Genomic DNA, 27781 nt, shown 5'->3' on the forward strand with positions numbered 1-27781 from the left:
AGAGAGTCTTGGGAATAGACTGAGACACTTTGTTTCAGGTGTCAAGCCTGGGGTCAAGGTGCCCTGTTTGGAAACTGAAGGCACCCATCTGGGCAAGCCTGGTTCCCCCGCAAGATCAGTGGAAGCAGACATCGTAGAAACCTCTGCGGTCTTGCCAACTGGAGATGTTAGAGCAGCTTCTGACATGGTACCTGCCGAAGTCGCCAGTTCTTCCGGATGTCGCTAAGCCCTCAGACCAGTAGCTGGCAGGACATCCAAAGTCGGAGGCATAGCAGGCCTTGAAACTTTAGCCTTCTTTTTAGGTGGCTCCACCTCGAAGACCGGTTCAGGATCCATACCTAGGGCCAGGTGCTTTAGTCGTTCATTCTCAAACAATTTAAGAGGTTTCAGATGGCTGTGCAAGGTCTTAAGAGACAAAAGACTGACAGATTTTACAGGTCATATGGTCATGGGACAGGCCTAAGCAGAGGTCATGTGTATCCTTGTGTGGAATTTGCTGACTGCACTTACATTTTCCCTTTCTAGATGACATCGGCTATCAAAAGACAAACAGCAACCTAAGCTCTATCAAAAATAAAGATGACTCCCCAACTGGGTACTTAATCTTTAACGTCTTCCATAACGCGAAGCAGAATGAGCAAGCTGATGTTCGACTGCAGCAGAGAAGATCTGGGGTTTGTGTGTGCAGACGTCACATTTATGCCCACGGTTTATGGTCTGCATGTGACGCCCCATGCACCAGGCAGCAACCAGGCTTAAGCTTTAGTATAGGAGGCAGACATTTGGGTCGCCTGAGGGAGAGGATCCCACATGTGAGAATACTGCAACATGAGAATAGAAGGACATCACTCTAATCCTTCCCCTGGTGGTGACATGTACACCTGTATCTTTGCAGGTACTGCAAATTCTCACACCATGTCCATACATGCATGCTTCTTTACAAGCAGGACAGGAGCTGTTATCACTAGCTAGGGCAGCCTACAGAGGTTCCTGTTTCCATGCCCTGAGACTTCCTTCCTTCAGAACCAGAGCAACAGATATACCAGGCTGGGATTCAACTTTCTCACCACTAAAGAAAGGCATAGCCCATCTACCCTGCCAGGACTGTTAGTGACCAGGACCTATACATGAACCAACGTTGTCTTGGACGTCTTCATGGTTTTATCTCACTATACCACAAGGCTGGCTTTACTTTGTGTGCCTTTGTGATCAACATTCTCAAAGAATGTTTGGATGGTGTACTTGGAATACTACAAAATGGGAAATACATCAACTTATTGAAGAAAGATATTCTCTACAAAAACACAAGGGTCTTTACAAATTCACCACTGGAACAACTGGCCTATTGCTCCTTGGAAAAAGAGGTAGGTTCTAAGGGTGGGTACTGGCAAGTTGTAAATGACCACATGGCCCAATTTCCTTTACATTCTATGATTCTATGAGAGAGAGAGCATTTGTTACTGCACTTGAGCTAAAAAACAGTTCATTTTACATTAAGAGGGTTTTATTTAACATTCTGGTGGGAGCAGAGGGCTGATTCAACCCAACCAAGTTGGAAACTGCTGGTGAATGGCTTACTGTGTGTTTATCTGATTGGCCTGAGGGCTTACCTGTGTTAATGTCTTTCGTCCTGCTGGTATAAAAGCCTCATGTTTGCAGTTACCCATGGCTTGTACATAACAAACCTCTCCAATTTAAAATCTTCTACAAGAAGCGCTCTCCATAGTCTGTCATTGTTCACAACTGCTCTAAGAGCTGCCAGTTTGTGTAGAGGGCAGCACCACTGCAGGTCATCGTACAGTAAACATTCCCACTTAGATCTTTAAGTAACTCTCCCCTACTCCTTCCCATCTGCTAAGAAGCTGGTATAATGGATAGGCACTTCTCTGTCATTTCTTCTTTCTTGTCTGGTGGATATGGGCATCATGAGGCAGTGCAGTAACTCCTCATGTTCAATGACAGCCATTTAATTTTAGAACAGACAGTGTGTGAGATGCATAGATACAAAATATCATTTTGGCAAAGCTCTCAACATACACATACTGAAAATGCAAACCATGTTGTCAGCGTTACACCAAAAGCATTCACTAGCAACACTAAGGAACAAACACACAGACCTACATATGCAGAGGTACTGACTTGTAATCTACCCAAACCTCCAAGACCTCCTAAAAGCATCTCTCAGTGACCCTATGCACACTCAAAAAAGACAGCACCTTACACAATACATAACTATGAAAATCATAGTAGCCCCACTTCCAAGCCCAGAAGGCAACACACCACATAGCCAAATATTCTAGTTATTGGGGATTCCATTTTAAGACATACTGATGACACCCTTACTAGGCTAAACAAGGAGAAGACTACAGTGAGCTGTCTGTCTGGAGCCAGGATCCGCCACATCACGCATGCACTTAGGTCTTTAAACCACAAGTACCAGTATGACATGATCATAGTCCATGTGGGAGTAAATGACCTAAGACGTACCTCACTGGACTGTATGAAGAGAGACATGATGGATTTCTCTGAATGTGTGTCCCAGGCAGGTATGAATCTAGCCTTTAGTAGCATCCTACCTTCACTAATTAAGATGCCACAGTACCAGCAAAAAATGATGGACTTCAACAATTGACTTAGGTTTTGGTGTCACAACAAGGGGATCCAATACGTCAGCCTGAGGAGACATAATTAACAAACCAAAATGTTTTGTCAGAGATGGTTTGCACTTGTGACCACTTGGCTTCTGGATACTGGCAAAAACTTTATCCATCCCCATAGTGCCTTTTTTAGGCTGTGGCAAGTTGTTAAACCCTCCAACATAACAAAAATCACTCATGATTACCTAAAGGTACTGCTGCTCAGTGCCATGAGTTTAAATAAAAAAATGCATTCCCTAGAAGCACTCCTCATCCTGGAGAACAAAGACATATGTGCAATCACAGAAACATGGTTCAGAACCATGCAAAGTACCCTGGCTATCAAAGGCTACAATGCCTTTCATACATTTTGATAACAAAGAGGTAGTGTCTAAGTGTTCACAAAGAACACGTACACTGCTAGACTGGTCCAACAACATGACTAGCTTGAGTTGCTCCATGACCAGCTAACCATAGGTGTGACCCCCTATCATATTCTTGCTAGCTACAGACTCCCTAATATGAGTCTGGAAAACCACACATCCTACCTAAACCTACTAGAATCTCTTAACATTCAGCCTAACATCATGCTTATGGATGATGTCAACTACCACTCTATAAAGTGGGAGACTTATACGGCCCACAATTCACTTGCTCAGAGGTTTGACTTGGTCAATGCAAATATCCTGCAGCAACTAGTTAGCTCCACAACTACAGGTACAAATATCCTAGATCTAGTACTCATGAACATGGGGGGATGCTGCTTCCTCCCATGCAATAACTCCTCCCTGGTAAGATCTGAACACAAAACGATCTTCTTTAGAATTAAAACTAAGAACCCCCCCAATGAAACTCCACACCTATAAAAAACTTAGCTAAAGCCAAATACTTCAAACTAAATGACAGCTTATTAAACGTCCAAGCCCCCCCCCAAACCTAGATGACAGTGAGGCCTACTCTGAGCTGTACACAAAAGCACTGTACAAACACATTCATAACCGCATAGAGGAGGTAGTACTTGTTCCAGTCAAGCCTATAATTACTGGCAAAAATAAACCACCCTGGTGGAACTTGAACATAAATAGGTTATTCAAAAAAGGAAAAAATCTTCCCCAAAGCCAAGAGGGAACAGACAAAACAGTACAAAAAGACATTCATCAGTCTAAACGAACAAATTAAAAAGCTGGTCAAATCTGTCAAAGCAAACAAGGCAAAGATAGCCTCCCAGGTGAGATAACCATAACGCTTTTTTTAATTATGTTTGTAACTTCAGTGGAAACGCTCAGCAATATGCAACATTAATCACGAATGGCAATACTTACACCCAACTTGAAACTACAGCAAACTTGCTAGCTGACAAGTTTAGTTCAAATTTCTCCTCCCTATCACCTCCTACCACACCTAAAGAAATACCCACAATCATCCCCCTACCAGTAATTACAAAACAACAGGTCCTTATTGCACTCGCTAAAGCCAAAAACACAGCCTGCATAGGTTGGGTCCTGACAACATTCCAAAATGCTTCTTAAATAGCTTGAAACACAATTAATCAGGGCCACTAGAAACCCTCTTTAATCACAGCCTATGAATGGTCCTTGTCCCAGAGGAATGCAGGATTGCAACAGTCGTGCCTCTGTACAAGGGGGGCCCATCAACTTTTGCAGGGAACTACAGACCCACAAGCTTTAATCAACCTTATCTGCAAGGCCAAGGACAGAATTATCATGGACCTGATCAACAGTGACACAGGTACTCTCCAAACACTGGACCAGACCCAATTCTACTTTGTCAAAGGGAGGTCTTGCCTTCTCAATCTTGTGGATTTCGAGAAAATAACCAGGGCCATGGATGAGGATAAAACAGTACAAACTACTTATCTAAACCTGGCCAAAGCTTTTGACTCAATCCCTCACTCAGGAATCATAGATACACTTACTGAGTTAGGCATAAACATCTATATCATCAGATGGACAGCAAACTGGATCACTGACATAACACATTGTACAGACAGGTGAATCCACTTCCGATAAGAAACCTGTTACTAGCAGTGTGTCACAGGGATCAGTGTTGGGAACCCTCCTGTTTAATATATACTTCTCTGAAGTGAAGGCCAATGTTGGGGGCCTCTGGCTCACCAGGTTCGCCAACTGTAAGCTGAGAGCAATCAATGAATTGCAAAATAATGCTGACATCCTACAAACAGGCCTAAAATGACAAATGACTGGTGCCACAACTATAGTCTGAGGCTAAATGCTAAAAAATGCATAATCATACCCTTTGGTAAATCAGATATCCCTATAAATTATAATACTGACAGCACACCCCTAAAAGTAGACCCAGTGGTGAGGGAGCTAGGAATGCAGCAAGACAGTAACCAAAGCTCTGCTCACCAGGTAGCTATGGTAGTGAGGAAATCTTTCTTTGTGGCTCACCTTATAAGTAAAGGCATGGCATCAAGATCAAAGGAAGTCATAGTACCATTGTATTTGGGCCTCATCAGGTCCATAATCGAGTACAAAGTTCCCTTCTGCATGTACCTAACCATGCACTTACACCAAATGGAGTGGCCCTGGAGGTTTCTCATCAAAAAAAAAAAAAAATACAAAGCATACAACATGTGTTATGCAGACTGAATAAAGGCTCTATCTCTTTACTCCATCTCATATCATTTATTGAGAGATGACTTATGCCTGACCTATAAGGCAGTCTCTGATCCAGCCCTGAAGAAATGTTACATATTCACAAGAAATATTATATGAGGGTTATGCTTTCCATGGACTTGAACCAGAATTTGCTGGAGAGACGGATTCGTATCCCAAAGACTACCTCAGCTATTGAATAAACTTCCCATATTTGTAAAACAAAGCTTGTCCCTCACTCTCTTCAAAAGAATTTGGATAAATGGATGCAGAACCATAAATTCACTCCTGAGGTACTGCCCATGTCCCTTATGGACAGAGGCAGTTGTAAAATGACTCAAGGCTCTAACACCCAAAGACCCACTACCCTGATAATTCTCCAGATACAGGACGGGGTAGTAAGACATAATACTGCAACATCCTGGGTATTATTGGCTAGGCTTGTAAAGGATCTTGTGCCACTAGCCTACTAATCACCTATGAACCTATGTTTAGAAGCCTTTCACTCAGTTTTGCAGCCGCATGGCAAATTGTAAAGAATATCTGTACACAGAGTGAATGCGGAGACTTCAGATATCTGAAGATTGCATCTGGCCCTGGTTTTTCACACAGAGACCATACTAAAGTGTTATGTGTGTAACATCAGTGATTATATTTTAGAAGAGAGACATTCTCAGTGTATCTGTCAACGGTGTATGTGAAATGCATACTATATATGATGATGTATTCCCCATTTTGTAGTATTCCAAGTACACCAGCCAAACAAAGCTGCCTGCAAACAAACATACTACCATGAACAATTTCTGCTTCACTGTTTTTCTAATGCAAAGTAACACTGAAATAATTCCTACCTTGCAAAAAGAGTTTATAAACTACAAATATGAAATCCACTAATCCCAGAACAACACCAAAACTGCAAAAATAAATAATTTACCTAATTTACAAGCTGAAAACAAACTATCAATATTATTTTATTCAGTTATGAAAATGTGCATGTAAAAAAAACTCAATTATTTTAGCTTAAGTATATACAGACCTCAACAATTACAACCTGTGTATCATTGTACTTGTGGCCCCTTGCATATATATAGTTCACAACAGAACTGCCATTAACAATGCACCTCACATTTTCAGCAAATGCTCTTGCACAGCAAGATATTTTGTACTACAGCATTTAAGAATCATGTCACATTTAAAGTTTGTACATAAAATAAAATAAAAAAATACATAATTTTTCAAAAAGGAAGAAGATACCAATGCATATCTGTGGTTGCGTAGGTGGGAAATTATAAAGCAAAGTGCTTAAAACTGCTTGTTCAGTAATAAGCATTTTAAATAAATAGAATATTTTTCACTGTCAATGTCCTGTCTGATTATGCTGAAGTCATGGACAAGGAGTAAGTGCTGCCATTAGCAGTTCCATTTTGTATACAAAGTTACGGCCTTCCATTTTGTTCCACTGTACTTCTTTATAAGGCCCACGCAGGTGCACCCATTTGCTGTCCTGGATAACATCACTTTTTATAACATCTTTACAATGACTTCTCGGAAACTGTACCATAACTTTACTGCCACTCTCTGGTCCATTTCGCACTGTGATGGAAAAAAAAAACAAGCACAAAAGATGCATTAAATACAGATACATGCAACAGCATTAAAATGCAGTGTTTCAATCTTGAAGATAAATTCATGATGTGAACACTGTACAACACAGTTTTGTACGACTTGCTGAAAATGATTTAGCCGGGATAAAGTGCTGGCTTATAGACACAGTGGGTTTTATAAGCTCTGCTTCCTCTAAGCTGCTTGTCAGCATGGCTGCTTAGGACCAGTGACAATGGCGGCCACATCATATGTCTAGACACGTACAGTTGTGTGTCATGCAGCTTAGAAAGATTAGCATCAATGAAATATTGCTGCCGCTGAAAGAAGTAAAAGTGCAGTTAAGCTCCCAGAGTGTGCATGTCGGTATGTAAGTATTTAGCAGTTAGCACAACTGCATCTGTACCACTGCTGTATGCCATACAATTTCTGTTCAAGCAAAATGAAAAAAAAATGCAAACTACAACACTGCTGCTCACAGGTCTCTAAAAAGTAGCTCTGCAATTAAGGTTACACACTTGGAAAACCTAGAAATCTGTTGTGTGATATAAACTTGTAGGTAAACATGTCAAACAGCTGCAGGACTTGCAATGCTACAATTAACTTTACTTCCTCTGTAAAACAGACCATACAATAACTGAGAGATTCTCACATGCTACCTTCAGTATGGCTATTTTCATCTGAAGTTTTATCTCAAGGCTCGTGTATTCCCCCCATCAGCATGGGCTATGAAGTCACATGATGCATTATGGTAATGCACTTAGCCCATAAGCTTGTCAGTTCATTCCAATCACTCGGCAAGCACATTCTAAGAAGATATACACACACATCTAATTGCCTAAATTTCAGGAAACTCCAAAAGCAACTGTTCTAAGCATAAAAGAAATATGAGAAAGCAATTAGGCACAAGTAAGGAGGGCCTCCTCAAAGTCAAATTGAAAATGATGACATATCATCTGGATAACACAGTCCCTTCTTCCTTTGGGTGTATGACTGTAAAGGCCTGTTAAGAGGTTGAATCCAGAGGATGGCTAAAAAGTAGTAGCTCAGAAAGCTCATTCCCAAAGCATCAAAGCAGGCCCAGCTCATGGAATAAAGGTTCAAGCAATAATGTTTTGTTAAGGTGTGAACCAACTACCACATGGCTGTGGCATGAAGGTATACAGTGGAAACATTTTTGAAACAAGCACTGGAAGCAACCATACTGCTGGTAAAGTAGTTCTAGACACTAGACATCTTCCAAGGGATGGTGAGCTACCCAATGATAAAATATAATGCAGTACACGATCCACTTAGAGAGTGTCTGCATCGCTGCTGTCAACCCCTGCTCTCCCTGCAGCAAAGGAGATTAATTAAAAACATTTGCATTGTCGTTGTTCATCTTCCTCACCAATTAAATTGAAAAGCCAGCTTTCAGTCTGTTTGGCATTGATCGAAACCTTCCCAGGCTTCAGCTCTTCTCTACTGCCAGAAATGAATTAAACCACTCATAACCAGAGCACAAAATGGAATCTAAATCACAAATACATAAAGCCTGTAAGGTTGATGATGGGAAGGGTAAACCAAAGCAATGCAAACCTACTGTTATGTCTTGGTCTGGTTCATCCTCCTTACTTCCAGGACAGAGTTTACAGCAGACACTCCTATGCAGCATCAAGAATGAATTCCTCCAAATAACAGTGGCACTAAAGGAAGCCCAGGATCAGGAGACCACATCGAGTTTGTATTGCTCTGCAAAAGTCTGCAGAGAGGGTCAAGTCCCAGCAGCACAAATGTCACCTATGGAATAAATTCTGAAGGCTTTTATGCAACCACTGCTTTAGCAGAATACATTGTGGGTTGCACTGGCGGCTGTTTCAAAGCAATATCTGATACACTCTGACATCAACCTTGATACGGTGGCTTCGGAAACATTCTTGGTTAATTTATTAGCAAAAGAAGATATGAAACAACTGAAAGTCTTTTCTGAAGTACTTGTTCTGTTTAAATTGTCTAAGCATGTTCATGTAGTCCCATATGAACAAGAGCTTTATTAGAATAATTTGGGGAAGAAAAAAAATGTATCAATTGGTTGAGATTAAGATATGCATGATCCTATCAGGGTAAGCTGCATCCTTGGCCATAACTAGAGTTGACAAGACAACATGATTAACTTGTGGGTATGAAGTTCCAGGTAAGGTTTGCTAGTCAAGTGGGCTAGCAGGATTTCAAAGGTCTTTAGCCTAAGAAGCTTCTCCTGAATGTGAGGTTACAGCACGAGGAAACGTGACCTTGGTCACCTGTTTTTTTATGAAATTGGAAAGGAGGAAAAAGTAGTGAAAAGCATATAAGAGGGTGGTCACTCCTGGACTACAGCATTTCTTGGGCTGCTGCCTCAGAAGGTGGATCAGGGGAAAAGACGTTATTGCACTTGGTGCTGGTTGGGAAGCCAAAAAGCTGTAGCAAGACTTTTGCCAACAACAGGAGGAGGATTTCAGTGCCATTCTGTTAAGGGTTCACTTGTGCAGCATCACCAGGCATTGACTAAGACTTTCTGCTAAACAGATGGCTTCTCCAGGCATTTGAGCAGCAACTAGAAAGTGTTCTGAGAGCAAGATCCTGTACCCATAATCTCATCACTTCTCAGCATTAGAGATTGGTGCAAGATCTCCCTTGCTTGCTGATATACTATGCAATTATCATGCTGTCGTACATATAAATCAGTTTAACCCACAAAGAAACACCACGGAGGCTCGAAACACCATGACACTCAAAAACTTTAATAAAAAACAATAATGTGAAGCGCTTTTCGTCCGGTAGCTTCACTGGACTTCATCAGACTTTTCACAAACGGATTCACAATTTAAAAACGCAAAAAAACTAATTAATTAATTAGCTGCACCCAATCATAAAAAATGACATCACTAGATGTTAAATATCCTGAGAGTGCTTATTAAATTTCCCACTCTAACATTACAATTTAAAAAATTACACAATACAAATTAAAATACTAAATAATCCTTCTGTAATAATTTTTCATCTTACCTAAAATATACTAAAGATATATATATATATATATATATATATATATATATATATATATATATATATAAATATAATAAAAAGTGCTGTGGTGTTTCTTTGTGGATTAAACATTTTTTTTTATTTCCTTGTTGCTGTACATATAAATCAACCTCCATCTTGGAGGGTAAGGAGAACTGTCCTCATTTCCAGGACCATGATATATAGACTGGTATTGCTCTGTGACCATACTGTTTGGAACATCTCTCATTGATGACATCACAACCTAAACCCTGGCGCTGAGGCATCCATGGTGACAGTCACCTGGAGGTTGTGAATATGGAACAGGTTGGAGTCGAGACAACATCATGCCAGTTGCCTCCAACATGTCACAGAAATTCTGATCTGACATAAAGCCATGCACTGTCTCCACCAAGTCCACTGAAGGACTCTGATGTGATACCTTGCAAATCATAAAAAAAGACTGTAGCCACTGTGTACCCCAATGCTTTCAGGGACAAGAATGTTGGCACTCTACTGGGATGATAAATCTTGGACAGAGTCTGAAACATCTGATAAAATCTTTGTGGTGGAAGCCTGGCCTAAAGAATGGTGCCCAGCACATACCAAATAAATATCATCTGTGTGGTTCACATCTGAGACTTGACAAAATTTACAGTGATCCCCAAGGAGAGTTGCAAAAGAAAATCTCAGGTGGGAATTACATTCTCTAAAGTAAGAGCAGCTACAAGCAAGCTGATTGGGTAAGGAAACTGCCTCAGTTCCCTGCAGCTTCTTGTTTGTTGCTACCATGGCCATTTTTTGCAAATACCCTGGAAGCAGACAATAAATATTCAGAAAGGTAGAACTCAGAACTGTTAACAGCTGGATCCTATCAAGAGGCTCAAAAACCCTGACACCTTTGACACTCTTTATCTCTAGACATGCATCCTGGAGGCTCAAATAGCACACCCAATCTCCTCTAACCAAACAGAAAGACATGGCCACACCATGACCATCTAAAATTTTACTCAAGTCTAGAATGGGCTTGAGGTCCTTGGACTTTTTTGTTACTAAAAAGAATATGGAGTAAAATGAGGACACCTCAGATGGAGGAATCTCTTTTTCTAAAAGAGGTCTGAAACTTCATTTACAGGCACCGTCTTGTAACTGGGTAGAATACTGGTAAGGAAAGGGAGTACAGCTGGAGTGGGGTAGGAAGGTGCTTATAGTCTGTGGCTATTGTTCACCTGTCAGGGATGATGGCATTCAGTGTTGGCATGTGGAGGGACAGAATCCCAACCTCCCTCAACTGCCTCCAGACTGCAACAATTTGGCAGGATTTCAGGGGGCTTGCTGCTGTCGCCCAGATTTAGGATTACAGAAGCTATTATTATATTTTAATTTTTATTTGGCTTTAAAACAATAAACAAATCAGTTATAAAATAAAAAATAACTATTTACATAGGTCCACAGCTGATCAATACATCAAAGTTAAAAGAATGAACATTTTAAGCAAGTCTTTATGTTTAAGCCAAGATTTATATTAATGTGTAATATTAGGCACTGTCATCCTTAAAGTATGCAATTCACTACTGCAAAGAATGCTTGCTATACTAATATATTCAACACAACATGGGGTAGCTTTACTTTTCCACTTCTTAGTAATTACTTTTCTGGCTATAGCAAGAACAGACCAAAGAAGAGGCACTTGGGTGTTTGGAATTATCTGAGGAATAGGACCATTAAATAAAATTAAAGAATTAGAAATATTACATCTATCTGACCATAGAGCTTGAATAAAGTTATTAATTTATTTCCAAAATGGGGCGGTAACTTCACATTCAAGTACCATATGCGTCCAATCAGCTATTATTTCAGAAGCACATCTTCAGCATTTAATTCTATTTGATTTATACATAATTGTAATTTTGTTAGGAGTGACAAAAGCTCTATGTAAACATTTCCAAGTGAAAATTTTCCAATATAACAAAGATGTAGTTTTATCTGTAGATTTTAATATTAATTTTGAGTATTCTTCAAAGAAGTCTTTATTGTTAATTTTTGAGGAGTAGTTCTAATAGGAATTGTTGTAATATGTGAAATCTAACTTGAGAATTGTATAAATCTGTGACAAACATGACTTTCCATTTAATTGTTATTGATATGTATTAATTACAATAATTTAGGGACTGATTTCTTATTTAGGTTAAATATCTTATTAACCTCTGTGTTAAAAAATCTCTAAATATTTGTAAAATTAACCAATTCTCAGAATATTGATTATATCTGGACCTTAAATTTTCAACAGTCTATAAATCAGTACCATTTCAGAATTGATGCCAGTAAATTAAATTACTTTGTTGTTTCACTATTAAGTAGATAATTATTTATAATGACTGTAAGACAAATGATAGTTTAGAGAGAATTACCATCTTAATAAGCATTAATCGTTCCTCCATGGTAAAGAAGAATTTGTTCCAATTTGTGACTAAATTTAAACTTTTATAAACACGTTGTTGAAAGTTTGTTTGTATCATTTCTTTCCTATTAATCACAATGGCATTCCAACTGAAGTTAAGAATAATTTTGTATGAATTTTTTAATTTGTTATTAATTAATAATGTACTTGTTTTATTATGATTAAATCTTAAGTTTGAGATTTCTTCAAACTGACTCACAGAACTAGTTACATGTTCTAATGAATTTTGTATATTTCCTATTGTTAGCAAAATATCATCAGCAAAGAGTTGAATCTTTAGTTTGAAATCTTCTTTTATTTTGATACCATTAATGTTCTTAATGGATCTAATATTATTAGCAAAGGGTTCTGCAGCTAATGCAAAAAGTAAAGGTGATAATGGACAGCCTTGTTTTGTGCCTTTTTGCAATTTAAAGGAATTAGAAAGAAAATAACCTATTTTAACATAAAAACATGAGTTACTGCATAACTTAGAAATTAATGCAATTAGCTCAGGTGAGAAATTATGCACTAAGTGTTTTAAACAGGTATGACCAATTAACTGGTTCTGTTGGCATGCATTACTAAGTAGCAACAAATACCCGGAAAAGTTTACTGGCAATGAATTACGCTGCATTCTGTGAAATTAAGGTGACAATAGACTGAATTTCGTATTACTGAACAGGGTGACTTTATTATTAATTATTACTGCTTGTTCCTTAACTAATTTATTAAGTAAGTACTGTTTTGCTAAACTACTTAAATTGTGGTATTTTCTTGTCCATCTCTTAGTCCCACTTTTTTACTTCACCTACCCCCTTTTCTGGCTTCATATTAACATCTCTCTCTGTCTTTCCTTACAGTCCCTTAACCACGTTCAAAGTCCAACAAAAACAAACAAAACAAAACCTGAAGCAACTGCTTGCATACAAGAACACAGAGAGCTGAACGCTGTACAAATCAGTAAAAGCTACTGCAAAAATACTACTTTTATCAACAGACTATGAGCAGTGTATGTCTATTATAATCTTCTCTCTGTGTTGCTCCTACTGATTATTCTGTTGTGCACACTACAGGACCCCTCCCCCTTTTCCTCCTGTTTATTGTAACAAATATATACCGTTTCCAAAGCTTTGCATTTATTTTATATTCTTATATTTTATTTACCTTATATATTACATTTATTGTATATTCTTATATTTTATTCTCCCATGTATTGTAACAAATATATACAGTTTCTCAAAGCTTTGCATTTATTTTACATTCTACTTCTCTGATGCTCTACTGAATCTGCTTTGAGTTCACATGATAAACAGACACCTTTACGTACTGACCTGGACTAGCTGGTTGACTGTTCTTTTCCTCTTCTCACAGCTTTCTCTAGGTCCTGGTTCATAGTCTCCCCCCTTCTCTTGTTCTCCTAACATAATTCTATTGTAAGTTTACTAGCCCTGTCAAACCTATTTTCTCACAGCTTTATCCAAACCATGGCTCTAAGCCCCCCGACCCTCATTCTCTCAGTCTCCTAACATAATTGTATTGCAAGCTTCCCAACCCTGTCAATCCTGTCTATCCCCTCCCTCTTCCTCTTGATAGTTTACTTATTCCTCTCCTGAGCTGTGTCGCCATCTTTAAATACTAAAAACCTCTGTCTGATTACATTGTGTTTCTCTCTGTCCCACTGGAGTCCCTCAACTGTGTGCACAACTATAAGCACCACTTGTGAAGAAGAAGATTCAATGGCATCTGTTTCTGTTTAATTTCTGACATTCTCTCTAACTCAGACTTGTACGCTAACAACCCTTTGAGCTTTGTAATACTCCAGTCTTGGCAATGCATGTACACTCGTATATTTTAAATAGTTTCTGCCACTTACAACTGTTGTGCTTCCTACCTTTGCTTGCTGGCTCGTGGAGATAGTTTTTTTTTCACCTTCAAGTGAAGGTGGGTGCCACCCACTATGGGCTCACTCCACTCCTCTATCCTACCCCCATTCCCACTCACCCCTTTCATTATACTTATATTTCCTGCGACTCCACCATCTCTCTGCCTTGACCAATACCATACCTCATATCATTAACAACCCCTTCCTCTCTCCTGCCACATCCCCTCCTGTAACACAACACTTTCCACCACCTCTTTTGGCATATACAACCAACTCCAGCCCTAAAATCCAATACGAGTCACTTACTAAGACACTTGTTTATCTTACTTGTCCTTACTACTTTACTACTCTTATTATCCCTCTCCACCACCATACACTCCAGATTATATACATCCCCTCTAACATCTACAACACTAGCTACACATTTACAACATAATTTGAATAGTTACTCCAACATCTCACCATCCCTATTAGTAAGCAATACCTTATATCTAGCCTAACCACAACTTTCCCCCACAAATACTGAACAAAAATTAACACAACACTATCCACATATACCTTTGCTACAATCACTCCAACCACAGGCACTACTAAATTTTTCCTATCATTAACTAAGTGTAGAGATGTCCACCCCAATCCTGATCCAAACAACTTGCCAAAAAGCACTCATTCTTCTAAAAGCCATGATTTACATTTTGTAACAATTAATGCATGAAGCCTCTGCAACAACATTTCTGAATTCCAGTCCTGGCTTTGTTACCATTCAACAGACATACTAGCAATAACTGAAAAGTACAGTTTTGTACCTACCATAAATGTAGATGTCCGAACTGGATAGCATCTGCAGTCATAACAAGTGGGTTGTCCTGTCGTCAGGCAGCCCTGCAGTCGGCCGGATTCCAAAGTCCGGGTCCGGCTTCGGCTGATGTCGCACTCCACCCGACGTCATCTCTGTTGGTCTTCGGGTATAAAAGCATCAGCCGACGCCATTTTCCTCAGTGTTTCTTGCCCCAGATGCCAGTAGCCCTCTTGCAGGCTAAAATTTGGATAGATGCCAATGTTTCCAAATAGATAGAGGTAAACACAACAATAAGCATGTATGTACATATATACAAACAAATACACCATAAAGCTAGCTATTAGGAGGGTAAACACCCTAGGAGTACCACAGAGGGGAAGGAGGGAGGGTAATCCTGACTGCAGATGCTATCCAGTTCGGACATCTACATTTATGGTAGGTACAAAACTGTACTATGTCCTTCATGGATGCATCTGCAGTCATAACAAGTGGGTAGAATACCATAGCCAACTAGGGGAGGAGGATAAAAGTAGATTATGGTGTGTTTAGGATCCCTTGCAGTACAGCAGTGGCAAACCCTGCTCGGGATCTGGAATATAGAGGCAAATTATAATGCTTGGCAAATGTATGCACGGAGGTCCAAGTAGCCGCCTCAATAATGTCTTTGGTTGCCACTCCTCGTAAGAAGGCTGTGGTAGTGGCTGTTGCCCTTGTAGAATGAGGTCTTATGTTCTGTGGAATTGGTTTTCCATGGAAGGAGTAACAGTATCGTATGCAATTTCCTATCCATTTGGAGATTGTCTGTTTGGAAATAGCTTTTCCTTCCCTTCCTGTTGCATAGGCTACAAAAGTTGGTCAGTCTTTCTGCTATTTTTGTTCTGTCCAAGTAGTAGCGTAGCTGTCTATGTACATCCAAGGTATGCAGTATTCTTTCCCTCTGTTTTGTGGGTTGGGAAAGAAGGTAGGTAGGTGGATTGCCTGGTTTAAAGACACTCTGGATACCACCTTGGGCATAAATGTAGGATTAGTCCTCATGGACACTATCTTGGTGGAAGATTAGGAAGGGTTGCACTGCCATTAAGGCCTGTAGTTCTGAAACCCTCCTTGCTGAAGTAATTGCCAGTAGGAAAGCAGTTTTCCATGACAGGTGTTGTAGGTCTGCTGTTGCTGCTGGTTCAAAGGGTGATAGTGTCAACTTTTCTAGCACAAAGTTTAAATCCCAAGCTGGTAATGGTGGTTTCCTTGGAGGTTTTACATTCTTGATTCCTCTGAGGAACTGCCGAGCAAAGGGTGCGAAAAACAGGTGGATCAAAGCTGTATTCTGCTGAAATAGCTGATGCATGTATCTTGATGGAGGAGTAGGACAGGCCTGAATGAAGAAGTTCGCCAGATACTCCAGAATGTTAGGCATATCTATGTTTGACACATCTTTTCCTCTTTCCGTACTCCAAATGACAAACCTTTTCCATTTTCCAGCATAGTTCCTTCTTGTTGAAGGTCCGCGTGCTTCAAGAATAATGTCTTTAACTCTTTGGGAAAGTTCTGGATTAGCTGCTGCTATGTGATGTTCCATGCAGTCAGTTGCAGCGTTTTAGGTTTGGATGTATGATGCTGTAGTTGTTCTGAGTTAACATCAAAGGCATCAGGGTATTGGCCACATATTGTTCGAGACATGCTCTTCAGTAGTGGGTACCAGTGTTGTCTTGGCCAGTTTGGAGCTATCAGGATTATCCTTGGACGTTCTTCCTTGATTTTTAGTAGTACCTTGTGTATCAAAGGAAGAGGTGGGAATGCATATGCTGTTAGGCCTTTCCAGTTGAAGGAGAGTGAGTCCACTTTCCATGCTAGTGGGTGGAATGTCTTGTGCAGAATTTTTTGAGCTGGTGATTGAGAGGTGATGCGAATAGGTCTATCTGTGGCATTCCCCATTTCTTTGAGATGGTCTTGAAGATGTCTTGGTGCAGCTTCCATTCGTGGGCATCCGAAGTGGTTCTGCTTAATATGTCTGCTAGAGTATTGTCTTTCCCGGTACAAATATTGCCTGTAACTGAATGTTGTAGCTGAGTGCCAGGGTCCACAGCTCCAAGGTCATTCTGCATAGGGGTATGAATGAGTGCCTCCCTGTTTGTTGATGTACCACATGACTGTGGTGTTGTCTGTCCTTATCATCAACTGGCCCTCTTTGAGAAATGGTTTGAACTTTTGGATTGCCAGTTTTACTGCCAGCATTTCTTTTAGATTGATGTGCAGGTGAAGTTGATCCTGTGTCCACAATCCTTGCACGCATTTGTCCAGCATGTGGGCCCCCATCCTAGGTCTGAAGCGTCTGTTGTGATGGTCTGGCTTGGTTGACATCTGCGAAAGGGTAGGCCTGGGTTTGACTGGCATGCCTGAGCCCACCATAGGAACTCCTGTTTTAAGCATGGAATTAGTGGGATTTCTGTTTCTAGACTGTGTCTGTGTTGGGACCATAAATTCTTTAGGTACCACTGTAGTTTCCTCATATGTAGTCTGGCAAATGGGACCAAGATTATGCATGATGCCATGAAGCCCAAGGCCTGCAGAACTTTTCTTGCTGTTAACTTGTTCAGTTTTGTTAGTGCCAAGAAGTAAAGAGGAAGTTCTTTTGTTTTTCTGTAGTCAGGAATGCCATTTGTTGTACTGTGTCCAATTCCGCCCAAGAATGTCCTTGTTTGGGATGGTATCAGCCTTGACTTTTGTAAATTGACTGTGTATCCCAGTCCTTGTAGCAAGTAAACGACCCTTTGTAAATCTGTTGTCAGCTTGCTTTTGTTGTCCCCTTGTAGCAGGCAGTCGTCCAGGTATGGGTAAATTTGAATTCCCTGTAGTCTGCAATGGCGATTACTGATGCCAGGCATTTTGTGAATACTCTGGGCGCAGTAGATAAGCCAAAGGGCAATGCTGAGAATTGATAGTGCTCTGATCCTGCAAGAAATCTGAGGTATCTTCTGCAGATTGGTCGAATGGGGACGTGCAGGTATGCCTCCTTGAGATCTAGAGTTACCAGCCAAGACTCCTTGCCCAGCATGGGAAGAAGTTGCTGTAGGGTCAGCATTTTGAATTTTGGGACAATGATGTATGTATTTAAGGTGGACAGGTCGAGAATTGGTCTCCAACTTTTTCCTTTCTTGGAACTAGGAATAGTCTGGAATAGAACCCCTTTCCTTGTTCTGCTGTTGGCACTCTTTCCACAGCTCTCATGTTTGCTAACTCCATTATCTGGTAGAGCCTCTGTTTTTGATTTGGAGGTAGATTTGGCATTCCTCTTTGACTGGTAAAGTGTGGAAGTGAAACCGTAACCTTGATCTATGGTTTGTAAAATCCACTTGTCTTTTGTTATGTAGTGCCAGTTCTTTGAAAATAAGGTTAACTTTCCGCCTAGAGGAGCTGCTATTTGTTCCCTGGTAGGCGGATTTAGGATTAAGTCACTGTGGTTGTGCTGATGTAGTGGCAGTGGCTGTGTCTGTGCCTCTGTTGTTACCTTGCCACTGTCGTCCTCTGTAGGCACCTCCTCTGGATTGGTTTCTGCCTCTGGAACGCCTATTCCTGCCCCTTTGAAATTTTGTGGAGTCAGGAAAGGACCAATTTTTGGCAGGCCAGTTCCTGCTAAACCTTGGGGTTGAACCTGCAAGAAATCTTTAACAGTTTGAACAGATTTTGCCTTTTCTTCCATTTTCTTCATAACCTGCTGGGCAGGTGTACCAAACAAACTTGTCTTGTCCATAGGAGCATCTAGCAACTTAGCTTTAACATGATCCGGTAAAGCTTGTTCCTTTAGCCATGCATGCCTTCTTATCACTGTGCCTGTCATGGCTGATCTAAATGAAGCCTCCAGTGCATCATAGCCACATTTTAAGGAATGGTTGCTAACCTGTTGTATGTTATTTACCATCTCTAATACATATTTCTTATCAAGAGATTCATCAGTGGTTAGTTTTTTAGTTAACTGATCAAGCATAAACTCTTGGTATTGTATCATGTGAAACTGACAGTTTAAAGCTATAGCTGAGAGAGTAGCTGAAGTGTAGACCTTTTTACCCCATCTGTCTAATGACCTTGCTTCCCTTTCAGAAGGAATAGGGTTTTTAGCTGTGGTCGCGGCTACTGCCTTGGGACCCTGGGATATAGTTTCTGGGTCTGCAAGTGGGGCCTTGTAAAGGTGGTGATGAGTATCTGGCACCCTGTAAAATCTGTCTGGTTTGGCAGGGGCTGGGGGTAAAGAATCTGGAGCGGAGCAAACATCATTGAAAGCATCATCCACCACAGAGAGAACAGGAGGTATAGCTAAGGGCCTGTGCTGTGGGAGGTGCAGAAAGGTCCTAAGTCTTTTCTGGAGTCTGAAAAATCCTGTTGCTGCCATTGGAACTGTTCTCGCATGGCATGCAAGGTTTCCCCAAAGGAGAATTCTTCTGGTGGGGAAGCAGCTGGAATGGATTCTTCAGCATCAGAATCTTCAAAATTGGAGAAGGGAGCCTCTGGCTGGTCAGTTATGTCTGATTCATCAGCAGAATCATCAGAAGACACTGGCTCAGGGGCTCTGCCCTAGGTCTCTTCTCTGGGGCTGAGAGGCCCTGTCTGGGTGAGATTGAGATCCTCTAATTAAAGAAATTAAATCTTCTGCCAAAGAAAGCATTTGAGAACTAGAAGAGGGCCTGGATGTGGGGGGTTTAACAGGCACTGTTTTAGTAGTCTTGGCTGCTTTAGCCCTGGCGAAGGCCTTAATGGACATGGCTGCTGGAGGCCTAGCAGCACCACGTGCTGGGGTAGAGACATCCAAGGGGATGGTGTCTGATAAGTCAACCACCGTAGTGGGTAAAATTTCTGAGGTCGATTCAAGAGTTGTAGCAGGGGCCTCAGTTGTAAGAATAGATTCAGCTGTACTTTGATCAGTTTTCTCGGTTTCGGCCGAAACCGAGACACTCGCGGTTTGCTTTACCGTGGTTTCGGCCGAAACCGCGGACCGCGAGTGTCGGTCTTTATCTTTGCGTTTTTTGGTAGATTGGGTAGTCGGAGGATCCGACGGCATAATGTACGCAAAATCAGAACCGAAAAACTGTTCTGCAAACTCCGACCAACGCCTAAGCGTTCGTCGGTTGAAAGAGGCACAGGCCGAACAGGCTGCTACGTCGTGGGCTGGGCCTAAACAAGGCAGACAGTAAGAGTGGAAATCTTTATGAGGTATTTGTTTCCCACAGGTCAAACAATTGTTAACTTTTTCTGACATCGGCTGAGGCAAGAAAGAGTCCCCAACGGGGTACTTAGCTTTAGAAGTCTTCGAAGTAGTATTCGGTAGAAGTAATCTCTGGATCCGACCGACCGGCACTTGCGAACAGCTTCTGCTTCGGGCGCCACGCGGCAAGAAAGACTGAGGAAAATGGCGTCGGCTGATGCTTTTATACCCGAAGACCAACAGAGATGACGTCGGGTGGAGTGCGACATCAGCCGAAGCCAGACCCGGACTTTGGAATCCGGCCGACTGCAGGGCTGCCTGACGACAGGACAACCCACTTGTTATGACTGCAGATGCATCCATGAAGGACATCCTGGCTTATCACACATATATCCAATACCAAAATCCTTCTACCAGGTTACAAACATTAATGACAGACCCTACAAAAAAGGTGGAGGTGTAGCCTTAATTTATTGAGAGTCCTTAACAATAAATATTCATCCAAATCCTGTCCCCACTTTCAATAGTATGGAAATCATAATAACATCCCTTCATATAAACCCTAATAAAAAACTCTGTATTGCTATCTACATTCCCCCAGGTCAAAACATCCCCCAACTGGAAGACTTCCTATGCTGGAATAACCAAAATATCTCCCAAGAAACTATTATTCTAGGCAACACTAACATTAATTGGCAAAATCTAACCTCCAAAGCTCCTACTACCAGCATTAACCTATATAGTTTCACACAACTTATCACAGAGCTTACAAGTGCTTTAAATACCCAAGCAGAATCTACATTAGACTGGATTGTAGTATCTCATCCCCAAGTACTACTCCAATACTGGCACACTCCCAAACACTTTTAAGTGACCAAATACCTGCTTATACCCATAGAACCCAAATACAAATCCCCAAACCTCACACATACAAATCTACCAGGAACCTTGCCCACTTTGATCAAAACATACTTATCAATACCCTACAAGCTCAAAAAGTACAGTTGTGTACCTACCATAAATGTAGATGTTCGAGTGTATTCACTGTTGCAGTCATTACACTTGGGTTATCCTGCTGGCAGGCTACCCGCAGTCAGCCTGAATTCCAAAGTCCTGGTCCGGCGTCAGTTGCTGTCGCCTCTTCACTGACGTCAGTCCGCCAGGGGTATAAAAGATGCAGCAGATGCCATTTTCTTCAGTTTTTCTTGCCCCAGATGTCAGGTGCCCCCAAAAGGGTAGGCTAAAAAATTCTGCTTATAAAAAAGCATACACTAACATAAACATTACCTACATCTACAAGCAAATACACCACATAGGTTGTATAGAATAGAGAAGTACAGATAAGTCCCAGCAAAGAAAGGGGGATGGTGGGAGGGAAACCTGGACTGCAACAGTGAATACACTCGAACATCTACATTTATGGTAGGTACATAACTGTACTATGCCCATAGTGTTTCACTGTTGCAGTCATTACACTTGGGTTGAATCCCAAAGCTGAGGTTGGGTGGCTGGGCCTAAATAGAATTAGGAGTGGCTATGAGGCCCTGCAGAACTGCAGTGGCAAAGTCTGCTCTGGATTTAGAGTAACAAGGTAAGTGATAGTGCTTTGTAAAAGTGTGCACTGAAGTCCAAGTTGCAGCCTCCAAAATATCCTTGGTTGGTACTCCTCTGAGGAAGGCTGCTGAAGTGGCTGCTGCTCTGGTTGAAAGTGGCCTAATGCCCTTAGGCACTGATTTGCCATGTTGTGAATAGCAGAAACAAATGCAGTGGCCTATCCATTTTGAAATAGTCTGCTTTGAAATAGCCATTCCTTGTGATCCTGCAGCATATGCCACTAAAAGTTGCTCAGTCTTTCTGAAAGCTTTAGTTTTGTCCAAGTAGAAGTGTAGCTGTCTGTGTATGTCCAAAGAATGCAAAAGTCTCTCCCCCTTTATTCTGTGGGTTTGGATAAAAGGTAGGCAAATGAATGGTTTGGTTAAGAGCCACACTGGACACTACCTTAGGCATAAATGTTGGGTTTGTCCTTAGAGAAACCCTGTCCGGATGGAAAATAATAAAAGGTTCCACAGCCATTAATGCCTGTAAATCTGAGACTCGTCTTGCTGAAGTTATTGCTAGAAGCACAGCTGTTTTCCATGATAAAAATTTTATCTCGGCTGTACTGGCTGGCTCAAAAGGAGGCAGTGTGAGCTTTTCCAAGACAAAGTTGAGGTCCCATGTAGGTATTGGTGCTCTCCTTGGAGGTCTTATGTTTTTGGCCCCTCTGAGGTACTGCCTTAGCAGTAGATGTGAAAAAATAGGTGGGTCCGTATTATAATGAGCTGAAATGGCAGAGGCATGGATCTTAATTGATGAGAAGGATAGGCCTTTGTCCAGCATCTCAGTTAGGTATTGTAAAATCTGAGGAATATTTGGTGCAAGCGTGTGAATTCCTTGTGCCTGGTTCCAAGCACAGAATCTCTTCCATTTTTCTGCATAAGATTTTCTGGTGCTGAGCCTCCTGGCCTCCAAAATAACGTCCATAACTGCTTTAGAGAGAGGGGTGTTCTGAGTGGTTATATTATCCGGCATGCAGCCAGATCTAGGGTTTTTAGTTGGCTGTGCAGGATCTGATTGTTTTGTTGGGTCAGTAGATGAGGAATTTGAGGTAAAGTCCAGGCTGGGCCTTGAGACAAGCTCTTTAGGATTGGATACCAGTGCTGGCATGGCCAGTCTGGGGCAATCAGTATCATTTTTGGCTTCTCGTCTGACCTTTAGGAGTACCTTGGGAAGGAGAAGCAGTGGAGGAAAGGCATACACTGTAAGGGTTTTCCAGCTGAATGACAGAGCATCCACTTTCCATGCTTGTTTGTGATAAGTCCTTGTGCAAAATCTCTGTAGTTGGCAGTTGTGAGGGGAGGCAAACAGATCTATGTCTGGGCATTCCCATTTCCTTGTTATTATGCTGAAGACTTGTGGATCTAGTTTCCACTCGTGAGGTCCATGAGGTTTCTGCTTAGTTCGTCTGCCAGAGTATCTGTCTTTCCTGGCAGGAATTGTGCTTGCAGGTGCACTTGATAAGTCAATGCTGTGTTCCACAAAGTCATGGCTTGTCTGCAGAGGGGGTAGGAATGTGTGCCTCCTTGCTTGTTTATGTACCAAATATGACTGTAGTATTGTCCGTCTTTATCAGCAGTTGTCCTGGATGGAGTAGATACCTGAAGTCTGTCAGGGCATTCTGTACAGCTTGCATCTCTTTTCGATTGATATGAAGATGGATTTGGCTTGCAGGCCATGTGCCCAGAATACATCTTCCTGCCATGTGGGCCCCCCAGGCAAAATCTGATGCATCTGTTGTTCGTGTCTGCCTGGCTGTGGGTAAAGTGAATGGCTGTCCCTTGCTGTGGTGACAGGTCTGTGCCCACCATCGAAACTCCTGTTGCAGGCACGGAATGAGGGAAATTAGTGTTTCCAGGCTGTGGCAGTGTTGAGTCCAAACACTTTTTAGATACCATTGTAGCTTCCTTGTATGCAGTCTTGCATATGGAATTAGCAGAATGCAGGATGCCATGAAGCTCAAAGCCTGCAGAATTTTTCTTGCAGGTAACTGGGTCTTTGTTGCCATCTTTTCAAAGTAAGAAATCAGTTGCCTTGGTTTGTCTGGCGTGAGATAAGCCATCTGGGCAGTTGTATTTAAGCTTGCACCCAGGAATATCATCTCTTGAGAGGGTACTAGTTTTGATTTCTTTTTGTTTACTGTGTACCCTATTCAAATTAGTAATCTTTTTACAAACACCAGATGCTTCAGTAGAATGTCTTTGTTCTCTGCTTGAATAAGGCAGTCGTCCAAGTAGGGATATATCTGAATTCCTCTTTGTCTGCAAAATGCAATTACTGGTGTAAGGCATTTTGTGAAGACCATGGGCGCAGTAGATAAGCCAAAGGGCAGTGTAGAAAAGTGGTAGTGCATTGAGCCAGCTATGAATCTGAGGTATCTTCTGCAAGACTGTCTGATTGGGACATGCAGGTATGCCTCTTTGAGGTCCAAAGTTACAAGCCAAGTCTTCTTGCCCAACATGGGCAGAAGCTGCTGCAGTGTCAACATTTTGAATTTTGGAAAGTCCAGAAAAGTGTTTAGAATAGACAGGTCCAGTACTGGTCTCCAGGCTTTGTCCTTTCTGGGTACCAAGAAAAGTCTTGAGTAAAACCCTTGTCCCTGCTCTTGCTGTGGTACTCGCTGAATAGCCCTTATGTCCATGAGAGATGAAACTTGCTTTTGTGCCTCTGCCCATTGATTGTGTGGCAGGTCTGGCATACCTTTTGTCTTTGGAAGGGTGTGAAAGTGGAACCGGTAGCCCTGAGAGACTATATTCAAGACCCATTTGTCCTGGGTGATCATGTGCCAATTTTGTGAATAAAGTGCTAGCTTTCCCCCTAAGGGTGCTGCCAACAGATAAGTGCTTGGCACTGGCAGTGGAAAGTCATTGGGACTGTTTCCTATATGGCTGTGATTTGTCTTCTCCTCTTTTGGAGGTAGAAGCACCCCACTGTTTAGGCCTGTATGAGCCCTGGGGCTGGGGTCTGCCTTTAGGGCGTCTGTATCTGCCTCTTTGTGGCCTGTCTGACACCGGAAAGGACCAATACTTAGAAGGCCAGTTCCTGCTAAATCTGGGTGGCTGTACCTGTAAAAAATCCTTTACTGTCTGCATAGATTTCGCTTTATCCTCCATTTTCTTTAACACCTCTTCTGCCTTAACACCACACAAAGTATCATGCTGTAATGGAGCATCCAGTAATTTTGCTTTAACATGATCAGGCAGATTCTGTTCCTTTAACCAAGCATGCCTTCTAACGACAGAGCCTGTAACAGCAGCCCTGCAAGAGGCCTCCAGTGAATCAAAACCACATTGCAAAGTCTGCTTTCCCACTTGTTCAGCTGCATGCAACAAATCCTGCATTTCCTTGTTTTCAGAACATTCAGAATTTGTCAACATTTTCTGTTTTAGCAGTGACATTAAGTATTGCTGATATTTAAGCATATGAAACTGACAATTTAAAGCCCTTACAGCCAAGGAAGCAGAGGTGTAAACTTTTTCCCCCCATCTGTCCAGTGCTCTAGAATCCCTATCAGAGGGGACAGGGTTTTTTGCAGTGGAAGCCTTGACCCCTTTGGGACCCTGAGATATAGTTTCTGGGTCAGCAGCAGGGTTTTTATATAGAAATTTATGAGAATCTGGAACCCTGTAGTACCGGTCTGGCTTAACGGGTGCAGGGGGTAAAGAGTCAGGAGACAGGCCCTACTCTGAAAATACATCATCTACAATGTCTAGTACAGGTGAAATAGCAAGAGGTCTGTTCTGAGGCAGTAAAAGAAAATCTCTGAGCCTTTTCTTAGATTCTGAGTAATCTTGGCTCTCCCAGTGAAAATGCTCCCTCATGGTATGCAGTGTTTTCCCAAAAGAATAATCCTCAGGAGGAGAGATTGAAGGAATAGATTATTCAGCATCAGAATCCTCATAGGGAGGAAGAGAGCATCCCTGTTCTGAAGAGGAGTCAGAGGAAATGGAAACCTGATAAGAAGAATCATATTCAGTGTCTTGCCTATGCCTCTTATCAGGAGGGGGATGGGAACCCCTGATCAAAGTAATTAGGTCTTCGGCCATTTTAAGCATCTGTTTCTTAGGCATGGAAGTCTGTCCAGGAGAATGCCGTACGTGTTTCTTTGTCTTTAAGGCTGTTTTAGTCTTTGCCTTGGAAGCTGAGGTTGGCTTGATATATAAAGTACAGTTGTGTACCTACCATAAATGTAGATGTTCGAGTGTATTCACTGTTGCAGTCATTACACTTGGGTTATCCTGCTGGCAGGCTACCCGTAGTTGGCCTGAATTCCAAAGTCCTGGTCCAGCGTCAGTTGCTGTCGCCTCTTCCCTGACGTCAAGTGCGCCAGGGGTATATAAGATGCAGTCGATGCCATTTTCTTCAGTTTTTCTTGCCCCAGATGTCAGGTGCCCCCAAAAGGGTAGGCTAAAAACATTGCTTATAAAAAGCATGCACTAAAATAAACAATACCTTCATCTACAGGTAAATACACCACATAGGCTGTATAGAATAGAGAAGTACAGACAAGTCCCAGCAAAGAAAGGGGGATGGTGGGTGGGTAACCTGGACTGCAACAGTGAATACATTCTAACATCTACATTTATGGTAGGTACACAAAGTACAGTTGTGTACACCTACCATAAATGTAGATGTTCGAGTGTCTTCACTGTTGCAGTCATGACTGTAGGGTTCTCCCCTGCCAGCAGGCAGTCCTCGGTCGGCCAGAATCCCAAAGTCTGGGTCCGGCGTCGGCTGTTCAACCATGCTCCCTGACGTCAGAGCGCCAGGAGTACAAAGCTGACAGCCGACGCCATGTTCTCCAGTTTTTCTTGCCCCAGATGTCAGGAGTCCCAAAATGAGAAAGGTCCCATATCCTTTGCAAATACACCTCAGAAGAATGGTGAAAAAAGGAACCACACAAAAGTAAAAATAAGAGGGGACAGGAGGGAGGGAAACCCAGACTGCAACAGTGAAGACACTCAAACATCTACATTTATGGTAGGTGTACACAACTGTACTATGTTCATCGTGTTTCACTGTGTACTATGTTCATCGTGTTTCACTGTTGCAGTCATGACTGTAGGGTAGAATCCCAAAGCTGAAAGAAAGGGAGGTGGTCATAAAGAAGAAGGGGCGGCTAAAAGGCCCTGCAAGACTGCAGAGGCAAAGCCTGCCCTAGACTTAGAGTAGAAAGGTACATTGTAGTGCTTAGAAAAAGTATGCACTGAACTCCAAGTTGCAGCTTCCAAAATGTCTTTGGTAGGAACTCCCCTGAGGAAGGCCGCAGAAGTGGCAGCAGCTCTGGTGGAATGAGTCCGTATACTCCCTGGGATTTGCTTTCCATGGTGTGAATAACAAAATCTGATTCCATAAGCAATCCATTTAGAAATGGTCTGTTTTGAAATGGCTTTACCTTGGGAACTTGAAGCATAAGAAACAAACAATTGTTCTGATTTTCTGATGTCCTTGGTTCTGTCCAGGTAAAAACGTAGTTGTCTGTGTACATCCAAGGAATGTAAGATCCTTTCCCCTTTATTTTGAGGAGTGGGGAAAAAGTTGGCAAGTGGATAGTTTGATTTAAAGCCACTTTGGAAACCACCTTAGGCATGAAGGTAGGATTAGTCCTCAAAGACACCCTGTCTTGATGAAAAATAATATAAGGTTCCACAGCCATAAGAGCTTGTAACTCTGAAACTCTCCTGGCAGAGGTTAGGGCTAACAGGATAGCTGTCTTCCAAGATAAAAACTTGATGTCAGAAGAGGCAGCAGGCTCAAAAGGAGGCAAGGTTAGTTTTTCCAAAACATAGTTGAGATCCCAAGCAGGAATGGGAGGAGATCTAGGAGGTCTTAAATTCTTAGCTCCTCTGAGAAACTGTCTCATGAGCTGGTGGGGAAAGATTGGAGGGTCTGTATTATAATGAGCAGAAATAGCAGAAGCATGCATCTTAATGGAAGAGAAAGAGAGGCCCTTATGTAAGAGATCTGTCAAG

At 41.8% G+C, this 27781-nt stretch overlaps 1 protein-coding gene across 1 annotated transcript in view; it reads right to left on the reverse strand.

The window, feature by feature from the left end:
• Window positions 1-6213: 6213 nt before the first annotated feature.
• Window positions 6214-27781, reverse strand: part of MED17 (mediator complex subunit 17) — a 717849-nt gene continuing 696281 nt past the window's right edge. The window contains exon 12 of the mRNA XM_044072197.1: window positions 6214-6868. Coding sequence (XP_043928132.1) covers window positions 6660-6868 — 209 coding nt within the window. The 3' untranslated portion in view covers window positions 6214-6659. The remainder of the gene's footprint in view (window positions 6869-27781) is intronic.

Source organism: Protopterus annectens, chromosome 5.part0 (genome assembly GCF_019279795.1).
Source record: "Protopterus annectens isolate FY-2018-M chromosome 5.part0, PAN1.0, whole genome shotgun sequence".
Taxonomy (NCBI): domain Eukaryota; kingdom Metazoa; phylum Chordata; order Ceratodontiformes; family Protopteridae; genus Protopterus; species Protopterus annectens.